The sequence below is a fragment of the Amphiura filiformis genome, chromosome 11 (assembly GCF_039555335.1).
Source record: "Amphiura filiformis chromosome 11, Afil_fr2py, whole genome shotgun sequence".
NCBI lineage: Eukaryota > Metazoa > Echinodermata > Ophiuroidea > Amphilepidida > Amphiuridae > Amphiura > Amphiura filiformis.
Genome location: NC_092638.1, coordinates 40,759,886 through 40,783,942, shown reverse-complemented (window position 1 = coordinate 40,783,942; position 24,057 = coordinate 40,759,886). Strand labels below are relative to the sequence as shown.

The window sequence follows — 24,057 nt, the reverse complement described above, 5'->3', positions numbered from 1 at the left end:
AGCATGAAGTAATCCATTATGCCTAGAAGCTAATGGACGCTAGCCGCAGGCTATGCAACATTTCAACTTCAATGTTAGTTTGGTTTCTCTTTTTCTCACCAATTATCATTTTTATATTCAAGGTTGAGTTTGTAAATTTGAATGCACTTGGTGTTGTTACCTATTGGAAACAATGAAGATTTGCACATGCTGATAGTGAGGGAAGTCAAAAATTGTTAACACTATTAAAATGCTAAACCACAACAACAACACACCCCATTTGGCTTACCATGAGGAGGAATAAATTGGAGCATGTATAAATTGAAACATCACAAATACATAAAATTGGGTTTGGGAAAACAGAAAAGAAGAAAAAAAAGTAGAATTTGTTTTCATCTTACCTGTTCTTGATGATCCAACTGTTGTTGTGTTAGTCTTCTTTCAAGTTGTTTCATATGTCCCTGCTGTTTATCTACATCTTGATGAAGACTCTGTAATAATGATGGTATTATTTAATTCATTTAGTGCAAGACAGCTAGGTTACATGCACATATGGATATGTTGTAATGGATCTCTAATAGTAAAATAAAATGTGAACTACTACAACCCACCCCTTTGTAAACCCAGACCCGACCTATTTTTCACTTAAAACAATAATGTGCGATTTGCATTAAAAATAGATTTTTATTTTTCCCAAATATTGTTAGTTTTCATTATCAGTTATGTAAACAGTGCACGCAACATGATATAACACATTTTAGTGCTTATTTTCTCATCAACTTCTTTCATGTCAGCTTCCACTAAACAATTGTTAATAGTGGACTGTATTGTTTGCTTTGATCGTAAAAGAGACAAAATAAACAACAACAAACACAACGCTAATTGAAAGCCAATCTTTTGATGATCATTTGATCACGTTATCAAAGACCTTGCTTTGGAGCAACAACTTTCAACGGGGGTGCTGTCAAACTGAACAGAGTTGAATACTTGCTGCCAGTTTTGGATTCCCATCACAAAAGTCTCTCCACTTACTGACCTTGTTTCATATTAGAATTAATCTGTGTGCGCTTTGTGTTTGTGTGCACATAGGGGTTCACCTGTGAGTGCATTTGGGTAAGGTAAAATATTCACCTTGAGATAAGCTGCATGTTCTTCCCGTAAGACATCTTTCTCATTCTCAATCCGTGATATTCTTGCCTCTACTTCTTGTTGTAATCTTTGTCTAGAACTGGCAAAAAATAGTAAAAGTCATCAGGGTAATCTAAACTCCTCAAAAAAGTTTGGAAACTTTACAAAAGGGCTATATATCAGAAATATTTGAAATCTAATTCCATATTGTTTCATATCAAAACAAACATTGTTCTTTCCTGTCAAAAATGACACCAAATTTATGACCATAACTTATCAAAATGTGCCAAATCTTCCATTGTTTGTGCCATTTGCACCAGTATACATTAGTATTAATAATAATAATAATGATAAGGACTATAATAATAACAACCACAAAAGCATTGTCAATTTGTGAATGGATTTGACCCGGTTTATATTAAGCAAAAGTTGGATTCACATGTTGAATAAGGTTATTGTCATGTGCACAAACAGAACAACTTTTGATTCTGTACCTTCTATTGATTTTAGTTTCATAACTTGGTTAATACTGAATCATTTGCAATTTTAAATCAAAGAAACATCCTTGTGGTCATTATACTCACCGTGATTTTCTAAATCAACCCTCACTTTGGCTATAAAATCATAATTTATGAACTGTTACCTTATCCATTGTGCTGACTGTATGATGTTTGTATTACCTTCATGTAGGCGTACTCAGCGTTAGCTTAGTATCAACAGAGGATTATACAGCTTATGGAATAAAGCCGTCCAATTTCTCACAAAAGTCTTGACAATAGGCTATTGTGTCTGCATGAAGGATAAACCATGATATCTTACCTATCTGTCTGTTCTTTTAATGCACTTATTTTGTCCTGTAAATTCCTGACAGTCTGTGAAAGGTAAACAAATAAAATAAGCAGGACATTAAATACACTCAAATCGGGTACCGGGGGAATAGTTTAATTAATGTTAATGGTAAATATTTGTTTGGAAGGAATATCATGTTTTGAATAATGAAAAAAAAAAACACATTTTGACGTTACCATTATGTTGGTGGCTCTTTTTTCCCCCTTCATTAAGGCCTACACTAAGACGGCGTGTTACTAAGATAGATAAATATAATAATTACCTCATTTGATTTTTCTAGCCTTTGAGTGTACTCCTTTTCTATTCCTTTTAATCTATCATTAGTCTGAAAGAAAAAAAACATTGTTTTTTTTAAGGTGATTTTCACAATTCACAATTCCTTCATGCAAACTAAAATTATGGGGTTCGCAATTAAGGTGGCCCCCACAACAACGGTTTATAAATAACAAAGGTTTGTAAAATACAAGGAATATGCAAATGAAGTCATTAATATTAATAAATATGGAAATAACATAGCACAAACTATTGTTTGTGCTACCAACGATATAGTGGATGTGTGATTTGTGATTTTGTTTTGCTCCCGTTTTTGACTGAAAAAGTGAAGAAAGAAGAGGAATCCAAAACGGTTTGATGGTAGTAATAAGGTCTCATTTAAGCCTAAAACCCCATTATCTTATATCATAATGCCAAATACTAGAGGTAAATCTGTCAGTGAGGATGGTACCGGATTGAAAAAGCTAAAAGCCATTGACAAAAATCAAAATGGCGACGACGCTGGTGATGATTTAAGCAAACTCAGAGGTGCAAAAGGAGGTAATGTAGATACACCAAGTTCATTAAACGATCAAAATGACTCTGCCGAGTGTACATTATGTGCCGAAGAGATCACAGTAAGTGTGGTAAGAAGTCAGACATGGCAACTGGAAGGTCAAGACTATTGAAAGTAACTTTAAATAACATAAATGACAAAAAGAAAATGTTATCAAATGCCAAGAAACTTCACAGTAGTAAAGACGATACTCTATCCTTCATTTACGTCACACCTGATATGACACCAAAGGAACGTGAAGAGAACAGAAAGTTGAGAGACGATCTTAAGGAAAGACGACGCAATGGTGAGGATGTTGTAATACGTGGAGGAAAAATAGTACCGTCAACAAGTACTACAAGTAGCTCCTTTCGTGGCAACAAAAAAGGAGCCAGGCTCAAAGAATGGTAATTACAAAGATACAGACTTTTTACTAGCACCGCACCATGCACCACAAGTATCATAGACCTGCCTATGTCAGAAGATATTGCTGCAAGGAGAGCAAGTTTTTATCCACCTGAGTTCCAGCCAGTGTCAGATGACAGAAGAGCAGAAGGGACCAGTGGAGAAGTGAGTTTAAACCAGAACTTTCCGGTAAGGGGCGATGTGCAGACTGACCAACCCCTGGAAGTTCCGGGTACTAGTGACAATGATATGATGACAAGGCAGGCAAAAGTTAAGCCAAATCCTTCAAAGGAGAAAGAGAAAACCTTGTATATAAAACCTGCACCCAAGCACAACAGCACAGGTACAGGAAGTACTGTACAAGAAGTACATGAAGTAAGTGATACTTCAAAGATTATGAAACTAAAGATAAGTGATATTGAAATAGACAATAAAGAATCAGAACCAGATGAGAAGTTTAGCGCTACCCAGAAAGATGGTCCTACCTTAAGAAATGATGGTTCGACTTGCAGAAATACAGGTAGTAGCAATCCTAGTTCTCTGAAATGCTTTTACACAAACGCCAGCTGTATTATGAATAAGCGGAGTGAACTACTAGTGCACATAGACAGACTTGATCCTGATGTCATCGGCATTGCAGAATCATGGTGTGGCGACTCTGTACTAGATGGAGAAGTAAATTTAAGTGGGTACAATCTTTTCAGAGAGGACAAGCCTACAACAGCAAAAGGAGGAGGCCTACTAATGTATTTCCGTGACAATCTGCAAGTCTCAGAATGTCATGAAGTAGTCAGCAACAACTTTGAATCATCACTATGGTGTGATGTGAAGTTAAGTAACAGTGAAGTTCTACTTGTTGGACTTTGTTATCGTAGCCCAAACAGTACAGACACAAATAATGAGAAATTACTTGATCAACTGAAGAGTATTGATAATATGAGAAGAAGCCACATCCTTGTTTTCGGCGATTTTAACTTCAAAGAAATCAAGTGGACAGAAGGCTTTTGGAAGCGAGTGACACACATCCAGCAAGTGTATTCTACGATGTTACTCAAGATCTTTATTGGATTCAGCATGTTACCAAACCAACCAGATATAGAGAGGGCAAAGACCATCGTTGCTTGACCTTGTTTTTACAAACGAAGAACCAATGATTGATGGGGAACTAGAGGAAATACCCCCCATAGGGAAAAGCGATCATGTCGGTTTATTTTGGAATTTTACATGCCATGTTGACATAGAGACTCTGCAGGATGACAATGAGTCAAAGCCAAATTTAAACAAAGCAAACTATAATGATATGAGAGCCGACTTCAGTTCTATCAAGTGGAATGAAGAAATGGACATTCTTGACAGTGAAGGTGCATGGCAACTGTTGAAACACACAAGTATCAGAGTGTGACTGATAAACATGTGCCAAAGAAGAAGCCTGCAAAGAAAAACAAACCACGATGGATGAAATCTGGAGTCAAAAGAGCTGTCAAAAAGAAGTATGAACTCTATAAAAGATACAAGAGAACGCAAAATGATAGTGATTTTGCAGATTATAAGAAGCAAAACAACAAGACCAGACAAATAGTCAGGAAAGCACAAGCAGACTATGAAAAAGAACTCATGAAGGAGTTCAAGACGAAACCGAAAAAGTTCTATAGTTACGTTAGAGAGAAACAAAAGGTGAAAGTTGGAGTAACACAGCTTGAAAAAGGAGATGGGACAAGAACAAACAACGACACAGAGGCAGCTGAAGTACTGAGTTCCTTCTTTCAATCAGTGTACACTAAAGAACCAGATGGAGAGATACCAATTCTACCAAGTGTTATTGAGGATGAACTGAGTGATTTTGATTTTAGTATAGAAGATGTTGAAGAGAAATTGAATAAGCTTAAGGGTGATAAATGCCCGGGACCAGATAAATTTCATCCAAGAATTATGCAAGAGTGTAGCAGAGAATTAGCAACTCCTTTGTACCTCATCTTCAGGAAAACACTTGACACAGGAATTTTGCCAGCAGCCTGGAAAACAGCAAGGGTTGCACCCATCTTCAAAAGGGATCGAGAACAAAACCTGGCAATTACAGACCTGTGAGTTTAACTTGCATCCCTTGCAAGGTCATGGAATCGATCATCAAAGACAAGATTCAAAAGCATCTTGATGAACACAGTGCACTTTCAGAAAAACAACATGGCTTCTCAAAGGGGAAATCGTGCCTTACAAATTTATTGGAGACTCTGGAAGACATAACAGACAACCTTGATAGAGGAAATGGAGTAGACGTTGTTTTTCTTGATTATCAGAAGGCCTTTGATTCGGTGCCACACAAGAGACTTTTGAGTAAACTGAGTCAGAGGAAATATACTGAATTGGATCCAAGGCTTTCTCAGTGGGAGATCACAGTATGTAGCTGTAAGGAAAGGCAAGTCAGCAGAAGCAGAAGTTACAAGTGGAGTTCCGCAAGGATCCGTGCTAGGGCCACTCCTTTTCATAGTATACATAAATGACCTTCCTGAAGTTATTGAATCAGAGGCGCAGATGTTTGCGGATGATACCAAGGTATTTAGTAGTGTGAACTCAAATGATGATGTACAAGCGATGCAGAAAGACATAGACAACCTCCTTGAATGGTCTAGAACATGGCTCCTGAAATTTAACACAGCAAAGTGTAAGGTGATGCATATGGGATACAATAACCCCTGGGCCTCATGGAAGAACAGAGGATACCTTAAAACATCCACTGAATGAGTAACCCAGGCAAAAGAAGAAATAAAACAAACAAACAAAAACCCAGGTGGAAGCTACAAGATGAATGGGTCAGCACTTGAAGAAATTGAGAGTGAAAAGGATTTGGGAGTGTACATCACGAATGACTGCAAGCCCAGCACCCAATGTTCAAAAGCAGCTCAGAAAGCCATGAATTCTCTCCGAGTGATTAAAAGGACATTCAAGCACTTTGACCAAGATGCCTTCCAGATTCTTTATAGATCATACATACGGCCTCATCTTGAATATTGTGTTCCAGTATGGAATCCAGGATTGAAAAAAGATATTACTACTCTCGAAAAAGTGCAAAGAAGAGCCACCAAATTAGTTCCAGAACTGAAAGATCTTCAATATGAAGAGAGATTAGAGGCACTGGGTCTATTTACACTGGAGACGAGAAGATTGCGCGGTGACCTGATAGAGGTGTACAAAATCATGAATGGGTTAGAGAAGGTAAATGCAGACAAGTTTTTTCAATTGGTGGATGAAAGCAGCAGCACAAGAGGACACAACAAGAAGATCTTTAAACCCAGATTGCATAAAGGTCTTCGCTGCAGAAAGGATTTCTTCACGCAAAGAGTCATTGAAGAATGGAATAACCTGCCTCAGCAAGTTATTAACGCACTGACAGTTACCTCATTCAAACATGAACTCCAGAACTATTGGCAAAGATATGGGGATATAAAGGCGAGTGCCTAAACACTACCCATCAATTCCGTAAGTCCGTAAGTACAAGAGGTGATCATACGCTATCATCTCTACGAGTTGGAAGTTAATCGGTGATTGCATGTTGGCTGCAGAGTGGATTAATTAATGGAATTTCAGGCAAAATATACAAATAAGCTCATTAATATTCATAAATATGCAAATAATGACACACAAAAAAGCGCAATGATTTATAGTGCACTACGCACAGGCATAACGCCTAGACGTTGATCCACAAGCCTCAGCACACTTTACTGTAACCTTTACCCATAAAAGTTTGAAGTTGGTCGGTTACTGCGTGTAAGCTGCAGAATGAATTACTCAAATTTCAGGCAAAATATGCAAAAAAGCTCATTAATATTGATAAATAAGTTATTTGGTTATTGCAGGTAGGCTGCAAAGTGGAGTAATGCTTTTGCTTCCGACCGCCCACCCAACCACCCCCTTGACCGCTCATCCGACCAACCATCTAACCCATAACATAAGCCTCACATAACACATTGTTGAGGGGTCAAAAATGAAGAAAAGACATATCAACATAATCAGACATTCAAATTTAATTCAACAAATAAGTTGGATTGTGCTAAAAATTGATTTCAAACATGAAACAACCCATACCTGTTGTAATGTTCTTTCCATTTCTGCACCGTGTTCTTTCTGTAATCTTAATTTAGTTTGTTCCATTTCTGATTGAAGTTGTGATACCTGAATACAAGGAACAAAGTTGATCTTGGTATTACTGCATATTGTCAACATGCTTCCTTTTTGTATATTGGTAGGTAATCAGCAAATCTTGAAGAGCAATCTGACTTTTTTGTTCATGAATATTTGCTACACATTGTATAAATGCAAAATTTTAATCTTAAAAACCTTCTTTCAAAATCTGTCAAAAAAGGAGTTAAATTGATCAGTCTCTGCTCCTTTTTATATATCTTCACCTATTTATATATAATAATTACAGAGACAAGGAAAACAATCTCTCAGAGCTGGCTCAAAGGGAAACACTATTATGACAAGCATCCCTCACAACCAACCAAAACAATAAAAGTATGATATGAAAAAGACTGCCAAGTGCCATAAGATCACACAAGAGACAAAAGCATGATACACAAGTATATAGGTGTTTTGATCTCATCTAATTGTCTTTTTTTAAATATATAATGAGCTATTCCAGCTGAAATCCATACATCCCTATGGAAGACATGACCTTAATCTCCCACACAGGGGGTGCAGATTTCAAATGGAGTCACTCATTCAGGTAACCTCATTTGAAATTCACTCCATGTGTGGAAGATTAAGGTCAAGTCTTCCATAGGGGTGTATAGATTTCAACTGGAATACTGTATTTAGATCTTGTTCACAAAAAATCACAACTTAGTTGATATTATTTAGCTTACCATTGTTTGATACTCCCTGTTGGCTTTCTGTTTTTCTTCTTCTCTCAAGAGACCAAGTTCTACCAGTTGTTGTTTTCTTAATGAGTTTCCTTGTATTAATTCCTCCCTCAAATCTCGCACTTGGTGCTCCAGCTCTGACATTGCCTTCAAGATTAAAAAAAAAAAAAAGTCAATTGTAATGTGGGAATATCAAATTGTGCATATTGACTCGAAATTGTACATGTGCAAAGTGTGTTGAGGAAGCCAAAGAGACTATAAACTATCAAAAAATTGTCACAAACCACTCACTGAAGTATTCTGCACCATCTTTGAGTCACTTCCAGTGATGCTGGTTGCTGGGCCTCGAACCCAAGATGAGCATGCACTGCTAGTGTACACACCAAAAGAGGACATCCCCATCTGGTCCATGACACTTACACATCCGTGACAATATTACATCATAATTTAAAATGATTACTGGCTTTTTTAGCACAAAGTTAGTTTCAAACCAAATTGTTTCAAAAAGAAGTCCTTGGTCATACAAATTATTTGTGGAATCTGAAAAGAAATGGACCCAACAACTTGGAAATAAATCTCTTGCTCCGACATAGACTTTACATATTGTCTTCTAGAGGATGCAAATGCCATACCTTTGCATCTTTTTCCTGTTGTTCTTGACTCTGTCTCTCAGTTAATTCCAGCCTATAATGTAACTGTTCTGTTTTGTCTTCTATTGCTTGACTATGTTCCATCTGTAAGGATTCCTTCTCTGCTCGTTGGTACTGCAGCAACTTGTTCTTCTCCTGCTCATGAGCTCTCTGTATGTCAGTTATCTAGGATTGCAAATTGGAATTTTGGTGATGATAACATCAAAGTAACACTAACTAGAGTCTAGACAGACAAGACATGGTGTGTTACTGCATTCACATTGCGTTGTGTTAAATCTACTGTAAAATTCTGTAATTTCTGCTGCAATGCCTGTTTTAATGTTTTCGAATGTTGCATGATGTTATGGATAGATGCATCACCAACTAAAACATTGATTCTTAAGGTTACACAAAGAAACGTATAAAAAACGTATAAAAGACTTATAAAGTTGTTCTCTAAAACAGAGTTTTCTCAGTAATTAAATATCATAGCGAGTGAAATGTTGGTGCATTGGATGTAGCTTAACATTATTTTTGTGTGTTTATACAAATTTTAGAATAAATTTGAAAATCCTTCGTTTAAATCCTTTTAAAATAAAAACGTGTTCCATGTCATTTTTATCGAATGTGCGCCCCGTATAAAACCATGCCGAGTGATTGTTTTCTTCTTTTTTGTATTGTATTACAAATCGATCAAAGAAATAATGTTGCTATTTAACAGTACCGATTTAATTTTAAAAGCCTGATTTTGGGGAACATTTTCGAGAATCTTGCATGAGAAAAAACTGTTTTGTTACATTATCGATATCTTGATAGTAGAACATTAATTGACATCTAACTACCTACATTATTTCTCAACTGTCTGTCGATTACTCTACCATTTGATTTTCATTCCAAATTTAAGCTACTTTTGCAAAAAACAAGTTTTTTCGTCATCGATGCGTCCAACTTTGCAGGGGCAATGCGCTTGTTTATCATAACAGCCTGTATGCACTATTGCATATTATAGTCAGTTTGAGACCATCGATTTTCATAAGCCCCTCCGTGGCGCAATCGATTAGCGCGCTGGACTCGTACTCTTCTCGACTATGTAATAGTTTTGAGCTGGACAACTATAGTACGGGTTCGAGTCCCGGTGTGGTCCAATTCTATTATTTTCTATTTTTTTCTTAATTTTTTCTTTTTCTGTCTGCTTTCTTGTTCGTTTCTTTCTTTCTGACTGCCGTGATTGATTGTTTTTGCCGTTTTTTTATTATTATTATATAATTCTGGAATAGGCCTATATACTAGTCTAAATAGGCGTGGCCTATATAAGCCTATGAATATTTTTTACAAATTAGATATTGTTGTTGTAGTTATTGTTGTATATATTGCATAATCAGGGTAGGCCTACTGGGCATATTATAGCCTATAGCGGCATTGATTTATCTCACAACAGATATCATATAAGGATAATATTTAAAAAATTGAAAATTTACAAAATAGCCTACCATAGGAAAATTGCAGAAAACCGACTGCACCCCCCCCTCTGGCAGCCCCTATCATGGTTGCCCCCTCCCTATCCCTGCAACATAGGATGACTCACATGCCACGGTTTCATAGGTTCGTGGTCATTGTGCATGTAGATTGATACACCAAGTACGCTTGGCTGTTTCTATTATTAACTTACGCCCCTCTGGAATCAAGCCTTGAAAAATCCATTGCATAACTTTAAAGGAGTATTTTGTGATCTTAGCATCCTCTTTTTATGACATTATTCAGTAGATATCCACAAAAAAAAGCTTATCCCCAAAATTTCAGTTGATTCCGATTTTACGTTTTGCGAGTTATGCATGATTATGTGTATTACACTGCTCCATAGACAATGTGTTGTAATTTTGTGGTGTACCAGAACGTAATGGGTCGGTACAAAAATCTCAACTTGTTTTGAGAAAAGTGCCGGGGGGGGGGGGGGATGATGCTGTGGATCAAGAAATGCTCTTTTCATCATTTTTGTTTTTGTCAGTACCACCATTTATTTTCAATGATATTCATTTTTCACATAATTTTAAGAATATATGACTTTGAAAGTTGTGCCAAATTTACAGAAACCAGATTATTTCTACCATTAGACTGTGTGTCCTAAGCTGGACATGCTGGGTGAGCAGATGTCATGTGGTGTTGGGTGAATAGGCTGCTAGCCAGCTAGCATAAGCATAATGCATAGGGGGCAATTAAGTTCCCGATTTCATCTCTTGGTGCCTTTATGTATACAAGTCTCAGTGTGTGTTTAGCTTACCTGTTGTTGATGTCTAATATTTTGTTCATCTTGTTGTCTGGCAAATTCCCTGGCTTGTTTCTCCCGCAGTTCTTTGGATTGAGCTAAGTCTGCCTCCACTTGGCACATCTGATGAAATAAAGTGGTCATACATGTATCAGTTAGAAACAAGGTTTTCCACACAAAAAAAATATACTATTATTCAATTATCGTAGCCATAAGATTTTTATTGGTTTTTGTCAAAAATTTATTTGCTCTTTACAAACTCCCAAAAAAACACATAAATAAATGTAGCAGAAAAATGTCCACTTTTACAGCACTCTAGACTCACTGACCTGTTTTTTCATGTCATCAAACATCTTGCCTGAATTCCTCTCCACCTGTGACTTGAAATCTTCTAATGCATGCTCAGCTTGCTGGGACTGTAGTCTCTGTAGCTCACCCAACTTACTCAACTGTTGGTCTTTCTCTCTATCAGGGAAAAACAAAGACATACATAGCTTGCTATTGCATTTGAGGATGCATGCACTGCTCAGCATGTGTAGATATACAGTGTGTGTTAGGAACAAAGTCCCGGGGCAAAGTCCCGCTGAAAATCCAAAATACATAGTCCATTTTTACCCCTGATTTTGCGATCAATACACTGGTAGATTCCAAAATCAGACTTGTTCAGTAAGTGACCTCTCATTCTAATAATGCCAAGATATGTAGCAGTCCATAACAAACATATACCGTATTCGTTCCATTAACCGCCCAGGGCGCTTAACGGAATAATTTTGTGTGGCGTTTATTTTCTACATTGTCTAAGCCAACAAGACGTAAAAAAAGGCCCAAAATATTTATCTATCATCATCAGTGTTTCATGTTTCAGACCATGATTCAGATTTGCATAATAAACTAATATCAGTTTGCTTGTTATGAAGTCACTGGGTGGCGCTTATATGGGTATGGGCGGTTAATGGAACAAATCTGGTACTTGGGTTTTGCTGTTCTTAATTTATAGGCCTATATAAACCATTTTTTTTTTTTTTTTTAAAAACTTTACTTGTGATAAATAATTTTGAGTTCAACTGAATGTGTACATCATATTGATCAAGTATTGATTATGGCATAGCTTATTATTAGGCAGGCTGTTAGTTTACCACTGTCAGTCCGGTTCTTTGTCCTGGGATTGTTATAAAAACAACTAGTGTTTTTATAAAGGTCTGCATCTTAAAACTTGGTCTGTGAACATGACAGGTGTGGTGGTTGCGAGTACAATATCAAGGCAGACAATCCAGGAGCAGTGGGAGCACAAGGAATATTGTTGGCACAAGGGGGGGGGGGGGGTGTAGAATGGTCATATAGTCCCAGTGTTGACTTCATACCTTATTACTTGCTCTAATTTCTGTCTTTGCCTGTGTGAGTCTTGTCTCTCCTGGTCTAATTCCGCTTTCACGCTGCTCAATTTCTTCTCTTGCAGTGTCTCTAAGTGAGTTCTATCTTGTTTTAATTCTGCTTCAAGTTCCTGCAAAATAAAATTTTGCTTTCATGAATCATTAAAGTAGAATGCCAAAGCAACATAGGGTTCCCACTCACCGAAATAAGGGTTGTCACCATCTTGATTCATGCATGGGGGATAATTTCATTTTATTCGGAATGCATGTTTAAAATCCTACCCATCAGAGAGAGAGAGAGACTTGTGTATTAAAGGCAATATGTCAAGATTTTTCAAGAGTAATTTTTCAATACTTTTTGATGTATGAACATGTATATAGCTTAAATGTACAAAAAAATAATGTTTAGACCCATATTTGTCTAAATATCATACTTTTAATGTTTGTGGCATTTCTGAAAAGGCAGATTTCTCATCGATCATGAGCACCCAATTTGTGACGTCATCTTGTTAACAAAGTGTACTTCTGGTTGGGAATCGATGCATTCAGTGGCATTTAAACACACATAATCAGCTGACAACTACCCCAGATATCAGCAGAGAATCAATCAGAAGATGAACAGCATCTACCAACCAATGCAATTCACTCATCAACACTCAAGCTTATTTTGTCTCAAATCAGTTAATTTTAGTAAGCTACATTTAATGCATCGAAAAAAAGGTCAGTGATGTTGCCAAAAATAATATATTTTGGTTTAAATTCATGTGTTTACAGCCATCAACATGATTTATCTCTTTGGCTTACCCTGAGTTGTCGCTGTCTTTGGTGTTCTGATTCTTGCACTGATTTCTTGAGTTCCTGTACATGCTGTTCTAATTCATGGATGGTATCAGTTGCCTGTCATATACAATGAAATGGGAACAAATGTCAACTTTGTTATGTTTGTTGTATAGGTCTATTACCCTTAACTCTCATTATGTTTTATGTTAACTAGAAATCCTGGTTGTTGTTTTGTTTCTGTTTTTAATATATTTTAATAAGTGACTTAGCACAAGTAAATGAGGCTTTTGTAAGGGTAAAAATTGAACTAAAAGGAACAAGCCAAAAGATAGCCGAAATCCTATAAATGAAAATAGTTTTGTTAAAGATAGGAGGGTTTAAATGTGGCTTACATTTCTCCTCTTGAAAACATGGATGATATTTTGACACACTTCCGGATTTGTTACAGACAGACAGGGAAATGTGTTGCTCCCTAAGGCCTAAAAACAGTTTGTCTTGCTCTTAAAGCTCCAAAGTCAAGGTAGGTCAATTGGTTTATTTAAAAATTACAAACAGCAAAAACATATTGCCAATTTTATACCAAATATATGAACATTCAAATATGAAAAAAATTTTTTAATGACCTTATTTTTAAAGACTTTTGGGTTGGTCGAAAAGGGCAATACAAACTTTGTCTGTTTTTAGGCCTGATAACTGACAAAAAAGACAAGTATTGCTTTATACAAGTCACAAGATAATTGGGTACAACTGTTTTAGTATCCCAATCATTATAGTGAAAAATAGCGTGCTGAGAATGCCAGTACGTTGCATTGTCATCAGATTTGTAACAAGTCATGACTCGAGACGTGACTTTTCAAAAATGAAATGACTCAACTCGGGAAATTGCTAGAAATGACTTGACTCTACCATGAAATGCTCAAGTTGACTACAACTCTGATTATCATGCATGAGGCATGTAAAGATACTCTTACAATAGTGCATCAAATACCTCTTTTATAACTTGTGTCAATGCTTTAATCCTCTATAGGAAAAGTGATAGGAGCCAGAAAAAGTCAGTGTACGGTTACTAGTAAAATAGCTTGTCTAAAATGATAAATTTACACCAGTATGGTCTTGGTATAGGTTGACGCCATATGAAATTCACACTCCCTGTGTGAGAGATTAAAGTCATGTCTTCCATAGGGGGTGTAAGTCTTTCAAATGGAATAGCCCACTATGCAGTACCTGCTGTTTTTTACTTGCAGATACTACATTTAAACATTGTGAGAAGACGGATTCAATAAAGCACCTGTCTCCCATCAAAAGTCAGTATCAGTTTCATCATATGTCCTCAGATACTCCTTTTTTACTTACCAACCTACCTTATTCATAGCTAATGCATGTTCTTGTTTCAGAAATTCCACGGTAGCATCCATCTTATTTCTGAGCGTCCGAGTTTCTCGGGAATGATCTTCTTGACTTTTGACAAGATCTTTCTCCAGCACACTATACCTATACATGTAGAGGGGGAAATATAACATTATGATGCACCATTCTTTTTTATGACTGTAAATCCTGGGTGTTATCACAAGACATTGAAAGCAAAATCAATGCTTTGGCTACCTCCTGCAACAGGATTATGCTAAATATTGCTACATTCAGTACAGGATGAGGAATGTCAGTAAAATAATGCAATTGTCAATTCTATTAAATAGTATGAATTCCGTAATTTTCATTCACTACATTTATTTTACTACCATTAATTTGTCCAATTGGTAGCTTTACCCACATGCTTCATACTTTGCTCCAACGCTTTTTATAAACCCATCATTTATATACAGCAAAATTTTAACCCCCAACCTTATTCCGAATTTTGGAATTTCAAACCCCCACGATGTAAAAAGTGTGCCGGACAAACAGTGGGCAGCCCACTCAAAAGTAACCTAAAATAAGAGTAATGTACCTTTAGACAGCCCTAACCAGATGAAAATAATAAATTGAATATCTGGGTATTCAAGCCTTTGCAAGAGAACCAAAGACTATGTCATCGCCAATGCACCTGGACGATCACCTGCACAGACGATATTCATATCGAAAATGGCATATTTTCAATATCTTTTACCAAAGCTTTCTGGAGTTATCCAAAATGGTCAATTAAGTCTTGATGTCACAAACTCTTACCTATTTCTTAGTGTTTCTATTTCTTTACTAAGTCTTGTGTTTCTCATTTCTAAGTCTTCTTTTTGCTGTGATATCTGTGTCTTGCTACTGGTATGGGTTTCAGCTTCCATTGTTAACTGCTGGATTCTAGCTTCCAATTCCTGGATTACTGATGCCTAAAGAGGTGATTCAAATTACACAATTTCTCAAATTAGCCTCATATTAATAATCAACACAGAGTTGACACAGTAATCCAAATTTCATTTTAGAAAAAAAAAGTGTGAGGTCTTTTCAACAGAAGATATTGATTAAAAAATACCAGAAATGACTTTTACTTACATGATCTTCCACCTGCGTGCTGTATTCTTCTTCCATCTTGTGTAACCTTGCATTGGTATCATCTAATATCTCTTGGATAGCTTTAGTATGCTGCTTCTGCATCTCAAACTTCTCCTGCTCAAAGTCAGCAATAGCATCATGTAACTAGGGTAGGAACAGGGGGATAAGGTCATTACTAGTGTAATCTGAATTACTCAAAGTCAGCAATAGCATCATGTAACTAGGGTAGGAACAGGGGGACAAGGTCATTACTAGTGTAATCTGAATTACTCAAAAGTCAGCAATAGCATCATGTAACTAGGGTAGGAACAGGGGGATAAGGTCATTACTAGTGTAATCTGAATTACTCAAAGTCAGCAATAGCATCATGTAACTAGGGTAAGAACAGGGGGACAAGGTCATTACTAGTGTAATCTGAATTACTCAAAGTCAGCAATAGCATCATGTAACTAGGGTAGGAACAGGGGACAAGGTCATTACTAGTGTAATCTGAATTACTCAAAGTCAGCAATAGCATCATGTAACTAGGGTAGGAACAGGGGGACAAGGTCATTACTAGTGTAATCTGAATTACTCAAAGTCAGCAATAGCATCATGTAACTAGGGTAAGAACAGGGGGACAAGGTCATTACTAGTGTAATCTGAATTACTCAAAGTCAGCAATAGCATCATGTAACTAGGGTAAGAACAGGGGGACAAGGTCATTACTAGTGTAATCTGAATTACTCAAAGTCAGCAATAGCATCATGTAACTAGGGTAGGAACAGGGGGACAAGGTCATTACTAGTGTAATCTGAATTACTCAAAGTCAGCAATAGCATCATGTAACTAGGGTAAGAACAGGGGGACAAGGTCATTACTAGTGTAATCTGAATTAATCAAAGTCAGCAATAGCATCATGTAACTAGGGTAAGAACAGGGGACAAGGTCATTACTAGTGTAATCTGAATTACTCAAAGTCAGCAATAGCATCATGTAACTAGGGTAGGAACAGGGGGACAAGGTCATTACTAGTGTAATCTGAATTACTCAAAGTCAGCAATAGCATCATGTAACTAGGGCAGGAACAGGGGGACAAGGTCATTACTAGTGTAATCTGAATTACTCAAAGTCAGCAATAGCATCATGTAACTAGGGTAGGAACAGGGGGACAAGGTCATTACTAGTGTAATCTGAATTACTCAAAGTCAGCAATAGCATCATGTAACTAGGGTAGGTAGGAACAGGGGGACAAGGTCATTACTAGTGTAAATCTGAATTACTCAAAGTCAGCAATAGCATCATGTAACTAGGGTAAGAACAGGGGGACAAGGTCATTACTAGTGTAATCTGAATTACTCAAAGTCAGCAATAGCATCATGTAACTAGGGTAGGAACAGGGGGACAAGGTCATTACTAGTGTAATCTGAATTACTCAAAGTCAGCAATAGCATCATGTAACTAGGGTAGGAACAGGGGGACAAGGTCATTACTAGTGTAATCTGAATTACTCAAAGTCAGCAATAGCATCATGTAACTAGGGTAGGAACAGGGGACAAGGTCATTACTAGTGGAATCTGAATTACTCAAAGTCAGCAATAGCATCATGTAACTAGGGTAGGAACAGGGGGAAAAGGTCATTACTAGTGTAATCTGAATTACTCAAAGTCAGCAATAGCATCATGTAACTAGGGTAGGAACCGGGGGACAAGGTCATTACTAGTGTAATCTGAATTACTCAAAGTCAGCAATAGCATCATGTAACTAGGGTAGGAACAGGGGACAAGGTCATTACTAGTGTAATCTGAATTACTCAAAGTCAGCAATAGCATCATGTAACTAGGGTAGGAACAGGGGACAAGGTCATTACTAGTGTAATCTGAATTACTCAAAGTCAGCAATAGCATCATGTAACTAGGGTAGGAACAGAGGGACAAGGTCATTACTAGTGTAATCTGAATTACTCAAAGTCAGCAATAGCATCATGTAACTAGGGTAGGAACAGGGGGACAAGGTCATTACTAGTGTAATCTGAATTACTCAATAGCATCATGTAAAGTCAGGCAATAGCATCATGTAACTAGGGTAGGAACAGGGGACAAGGTCATTACTAGTGTAATCTGAATTACTCAAAGTCAGCAATAGCATCATGTAACTAGGGTAGGAACAGGGGACAAGGTCATTACTAGTGTAATCTGAATTACTCAAAGTCAGCAATAGCATCATGTAACTAGGGTAGGAACAGGGGACAAGGTCATTACTAGTGTAATCTGAATTACTCAAAGTCAGCAATAGCATCATGTAACTAGGGTAGGAACAGGGGGACAAGGTCATTACTAGTGTAATCTGAATTACTCAAAGTCAGCAATAGCATCATGTAACTAGGGTAGGAACAGGGGGACAAGGTCATTACTAGTGTAATCTGAATTACTCAAAGTCAGCAATAGCATCATGTAACTAGGGTAGGAACAGGGGGACAAGGTCATTACTAGTGTAATCTGAATTACTCAAAGTCAGCAATAGCATCATGTAACTAGGGTAGGGTAGTCAACAATAGCGATCATGCTAAATACAAGTTCATTGCCTATACACCGCTGTACCAATCCATTACTAGTGTAATCTGAATTACTCAAAGTCAGCAATAGCATCATGTAACTAGGGTAGGAAAAGGGGGACAAGGTCATTACTAGTGTAATCTGAATTACTCAAAGTCAGCAATAGCATCATGTAACTAGGGTAGGAACAGGGGGACAAGGTCATTACTAGTGTAATCTGAATTACTCAAAGTCAGCAATAGCATCATGTAACTAGGGTAGGAGAAGGGGGACAAGGTCATTACTAGTGTAATCTGAATTACTCAAAGTCAGCAATAGCATCATGTAACTAGGGTAGGAACAGGGGACAAGGTCATTACTAGTGTAATCTGAATTACTCAAAGTCAGCAATAGCATCATGTAACTAGGGTAGGAACAGGGGACAAGGTCATTACTAGTGTAATCTGAATTACTCAAAGTCAGCAATAGCATCATGTAACTAGGGTAGGAACAGGGGACAAGGTCATTACTAGTGTAATCTGAATTACTCAAAGTCAGCAATAGCATCATGTAACTAGGGTAGGAACAGGGGACAAGGTCATTACTAGTGTAATCTGAATTACTCAAAGTCAGCAATAGCATCATGTAACTAGGGTAGGAACAGGGGGACAAGGTCATTACTAGTGTAATCTGAATTACTCAAAGTCAGCAATAGCATCATGTAACTAGGGTAGGAACAGGGGACAAGGTCATTACTAGTGTAATCTGAATTACTCAAAGTCAGCAATAGCATCATGTAACTAGGGTAGGAACAGGGGGACAAGGTCATTACTAGTGTAATCTGAATTACTCAAAGTCAGCAATAGCATCATGTAACTAGGGTAGGAACAGGGGGACAAGGTCATTACTAGTGTAATCTGAATTACTCAAAGTCAGCAATAGCATCATGTAACTAGGGTAGGAACAGGGGGACAAGGTCATTACTAGTGTAATCTGAATTACTCAAAGTCAGCAATAGCATCATGTAACTAGGGTAGGAACAGGGGGACAAGGTCATTACTAGTGTAATCTGAATTACTCAAAGTCAGCAATAGCATCATGTAACTAGGGTAGGAACAGGGTAGGAACAGGGGGACAAGGTCATTACTAGTGTAATCTGAATTACTCAAAGTCAGCAATAGCATCATGTAACTAGGGTAGGAACAGGGGGACAAGGTCATTACTAGTGTAATCTGAATTAGTCAAAGTCAGCAATAGCATCATGTAACTAGGGTAGGAACAGTCATTAAGTGTAATCTGAATTACTCAAAGTCATGTAACTAGGGTAGGGGGGACAAGGTCATTACTAGTGTAATCTGAATTACTCAAAGTCAGCAATAGCATCATGTAACTAGGGTAGGAACAGGGGACAAGGTCATTACTAGTGTAATCTGAATTACTCAAAGTCAGCAATAGCATCATGTAACTAGGGTAGGAACAGGGGACAAGGTCATTACTAGTGTAATCTGAATTACTCAAAGTCAGCAATAGCATCATGTAACTAGGGTAGGAACAGGGGACAAGGTCATTACTAGTGTAATCTGAATTACTCAAAGTCAGCAATAGCATCATGTAACTAGGGTAGGAACAGGGGACAAGGTCATTACTAGTGTAATCTGAATTACTCAAAGTCAGCAATAGCATCATGTAACTAGGGTAGGCACAGGGGGACAAGGTCATTACTAGTGTAATCTGAATTACTCAAAGTCAGCAATAGCATCATGTAACTAGGGTAGGCACAGGGGGACAAGGTCATTACTAGTGTAATCTGAATTACTCAAAGTCAGCAATAGCATCATGTAACTAGGGTAGGAACAGGGGGACAAGGTCATTACTAGTGTAATCTGAATTACTCAAAGTCAGCAATAGCATCATGTAACTAGGGTAGGAACAGGGGGACAAGGTCATTACTAGTGTAATCTGAATTACTCAAAGTCAGCAATAGCATCATGTAACTAGGGTAGGAACAGGGGGACAAGGTCATTACTAGTGTAATCTGAATTACTCAAAGTCAGCAATAGCATCATGTAACTAGGGTAGGAACAGGGGACAAGGTCATTACTAGTGTAATCTGAATTACTCAAAGTCAGCAATAGCATCATGAACAGTCTGAATTACTCAAAGGGGGACTTAGGGGGGAAGGTACATTTTACTAGCGTGACATCCCCAGCACTGATCCCGTTAAAGTCCGGCCCTCATGTAACTAGGGTAGGAACAGGGGATAGTGTGCAAATTTCCTGTAATCTGAATTACTCATCCCCATGTAACTATGAACAGGGGGACAAGGTCCCCGCTCAAAGTCAGCAATAGCATCATGTACAGTGTGACAACCGGCACAATCCCCGAACCCCATGGGCGGGACATGTAACTAGCGTAGGAAAACAATGTACAATGTAATCTATGAATTACTCAAAGTCAGCAATGCATCATTTAATATCGGTAGGAACAGGGGAAAGGTTTACTAGTGTAATTATTTGTTTGGGTTTGTAACAAGTAGGAACAGGGGACAAGGCATTAAGAATCTGAAGACTGAACACATCATCATGTAACTAGGGTAGGAATATTTAACCCTGTTACTCAAACGGGCATAGATAAAAGAAACAGAAGAAAAGGTCATTACTAGTGTAATTAAACAAAGTCAGCAATTTTAGGGCAATAATATTGCGTTTAGTCAGTAGCATGGAGAGAGGGTCAACGACAATAATAGTCAGCAATAGCATCTAAAGTTTGCAGCGTGGTATGCCAGGGGTGGTCATTATTGAACTGAATTACTCAAAGAGCGCACATTATAGGCCTAACAAAAAAGTCATTACTATGTAATTATTTGGATAGCATCATGTCAGGGTACAGGGGACAAGGTCATTACTAGTGTAATCTGAATTACTAAAAGTCAGCAATAGCATCATGTAACTAGGGTAGGAACAGGGGGACAAGGTCATTACTAGTGATTTAAACAAAGTCACTAGCATCATTTATAGAACAGGGGACGAAATTGGTTTATTATAAGTATTGGTTACTAGGAACAGGGGAAAACAAGTAATTACCCCTCAGTTTGCTTTGTAGCGCCACAATCATGAAAAAGCGCTACAGAAGAGTATGCATGTAACTAGGGTAGGAACAGGGGACAAGGTCATTACTAGTGTAATCTGATGTTTTTAATGGTGTGACAAGGTCATTCTAGTGTGAAAGTCAGCAATGCATCCGGCAGTGCAGGGGACAAAAATAGTGTACACCCAATAGCAATGGCAAAAGCATCCTAGGTAGGCTAAGTGTAATCTGAATTATCAAAGAATGAGGCATCACAGGGTAGGGGACAAGGTCATTACTAGTGTAATCTGTACATCGCCATAGCATCATTAAGCCAAGTCCAAAGTCAGCAATAGCATCATGTAACTAGGGTAGGAACAGGGGACAATCATTACTAGTGTAATCTGAATTACTCAAATCAGCAATAGCATCATGTAACTAGGGTAGGAATAGGTGGATAAGGTCATTATAGTGTAATCTGAATTACTCAAAGTCAGCAATAGCATCATGTAACTAGGGTAGGAACAGGGGACAAGGTCATTACTAGTGTAAACTGAATTACTCAAAGTCAGCAATAGCATCATGTAACTAGGGTAGGAACAGGGGGACAAGGTCATTACTAGTGTAATCTGAATTACTCAAAGTCAGCAATAGCATCATGTAACTAGGGTAGGAACAGGGGACAAGGTCATTACTAGTGTAATCTGAATTACTCAAAGTCAGCAATAGCATCATGTAACTAGGGTAGGAACAGGGGACAAGGTCATTACTAGTGTAATCTGAATTACTCAAAGTCAGCAATAGCATCATGTAACTAGGGTAGGAACAGGGGGACAAGGTCATTACTAGTGTAATCTGAATTACTCAAAGTCAGCAATAGCATCATGTAACTAGGGTAGGAACAGGGGGACAAGGTCATTACTAGTGTAATCTGAATTACTCAAAGTCAGCAATAGCATCATGTAACTAGGGTAGGAACAGGGGGACAAGGTCATTACTAGTGTAATCTGAATTACTCAAAGTCAGCAATAGCATCATGTAACTAGGGTAGGAACAGGGGGGGACAAGGTCATTACTAGTGTAATCTGAATTACTCAAAGTCAGCAATAGCATCATGTAACTAGGGTAGGAACAGGGGACAAGGTCATTACTAGTGTAATCTGAATTACTCAAAGTCAGCAATAGCATCATGTAACTAGGGTAGGAACAGGGGGACAAGGTCATTACTAGTGTAATCTGAATTACTCAAAGTCAGCAATAGCATCATGTAACTAGGGTAGGAACAGGGGACAAGGTCATTACTAGTGTAATCTGAATTACTCAAAGTCAGCAATAGCATCATGTAACTAGGGTAGGATCAGGGGGACAAGGTCATTACTAGTGTAATCTGAATTACTCAAAGTCAGCAATAGCATCATGTAACTAGGGTAGGAACAGGGGGACAAGGTCATTACTAGTGTAATCTGAATTACTCAAAGTCAGCAATAGCATCATGTAACTAGGGTAGGAACAGGGGACAAGGTCATTACTAGTGTAATCTGAATTACTCAAAGTCAGCAATAGCATCATGTAACTAGGGTAGGAACAGGGGACAAGGTCATTACTAGTGTAATCTGAATTACTCAAAGTCAGCAATAGCATCATGTAACTAGGGTAGGAACAGGGGGAGATGGTCATTACTAGTGTAATCTGAATTACTCAAAGTCAGCAATAGCATCATGTAACTAGGGTAGGAACAGGGGGACAAGGTCATTACTAGTGTAATCTGAATTACTCAAAGTCAGCAATAGCATCATGTAACTAGGGTAGGAACAGGGGGACAAGGTCATTACTAGTGTAATCTGAATTACTCAAAAGTCAGCAATAGCATCATGTAACTAGGGTAGGAACAGGGGACAAGGTCATTACTAGTGTAATCTGAATTACTCAAAGTCAGCAATAGCATCATGTAACTAGGGTAGGAACAGGGGACAAGGTCATTACTAGTGTAATCTGAATTACTCAAAGTCAGCAATAGCATCATGTAACTAGGGTAGGAACAGGGGGACAAGGTCATTACTAGTGTAATCTGAATTACTCAAAGTCAGCAAAGTCAGCAATAGCATCATGTAACTAGGGTAGGAACAGGGGGACAAGGTCATTACTAGTGTAATCTGAATTACTCAAAGTCAGCAATAGCATCATGTAACTAGGGTAGGAACAGGGGGACAAGGTCATTACTAGTGTAATCTGAATTACTCAAAGTCAGCAATAGCATCATGTAACTAGGGTAGGAACAGCGGGACAAGGTCATTACTAGTGTAATCTGAATTACTCAAAGTCAGCAATAGCATCATGTAACTAGGGTAGGAACAGGGGGACAAGGTCATTACTAGTGTAATCTGAATTACTCAAAGTCAGCAATAGCATCATGTAACTAGGGTAGGAACAGGGGGACAAGGTCATTACTAGTGTAATCTGAATTACTCAAAGTCAGCAATAGCATCATGTAACTAGGGTAGGAACAGGGGGACAAGGTCATTACTAGTGTAATCTGAATTACTCAAAGTCAGCAATAGCATCATGTAACTAGGGTAGGAACAGGGGACAAGGTCATTACTAGTGTAATCTGAATTACTCAAAGTCAGCAATAGCATCATGTAACTAGGGTAGGAACAGGGGACAAGGTCATTACTAGTGTAATCTGAATTACTCAAAGTCAGCAATAGCATCATGTAACTAGGGTAGGAACAGGGGACAAGGTCATTACTAGTGTAATCTGAATTACTCAAAGTCAGCAATAGCATCATGTAACTAGGGTAGGAACAGGGGACAAGGTCATTACTAGTGTAATCTGAATTACTCAAAGTCAGCAATAGCATCATGTAACTAGGGTAGGAACAGGGGACAAGGTCATTACTAGTGTAATCTGAATTACTCAAAGTCAGCAATAG

The 24,057-nt window shown here is 37.9% G+C and overlaps 1 protein-coding gene across 1 annotated transcript in view; it reads right to left on the bottom strand.

The window, feature by feature from the left end:
* The window catches only part of LOC140163683 (centrosomal protein of 112 kDa-like), a 105,872-nt gene that overhangs the window by 43,497 nt on the left and 38,318 nt on the right, over positions 1–24,057 (bottom strand). Inside the window, 14 exon segments of the mRNA XM_072186998.1 lie at positions 381–470; positions 1,111–1,207; positions 1,927–1,979; positions 2,219–2,281; positions 7,250–7,336; positions 8,029–8,172; positions 8,658–8,840; positions 10,933–11,040; positions 11,247–11,382; positions 12,279–12,418; positions 13,092–13,184; positions 14,429–14,558; positions 15,228–15,382; positions 15,546–15,689. Coding sequence (XP_072043099.1) covers positions 381–470; positions 1,111–1,207; positions 1,927–1,979; positions 2,219–2,281; positions 7,250–7,336; positions 8,029–8,172; positions 8,658–8,840; positions 10,933–11,040; positions 11,247–11,382; positions 12,279–12,418; positions 13,092–13,184; positions 14,429–14,558; positions 15,228–15,382; positions 15,546–15,689 — 1,623 coding nt within the window.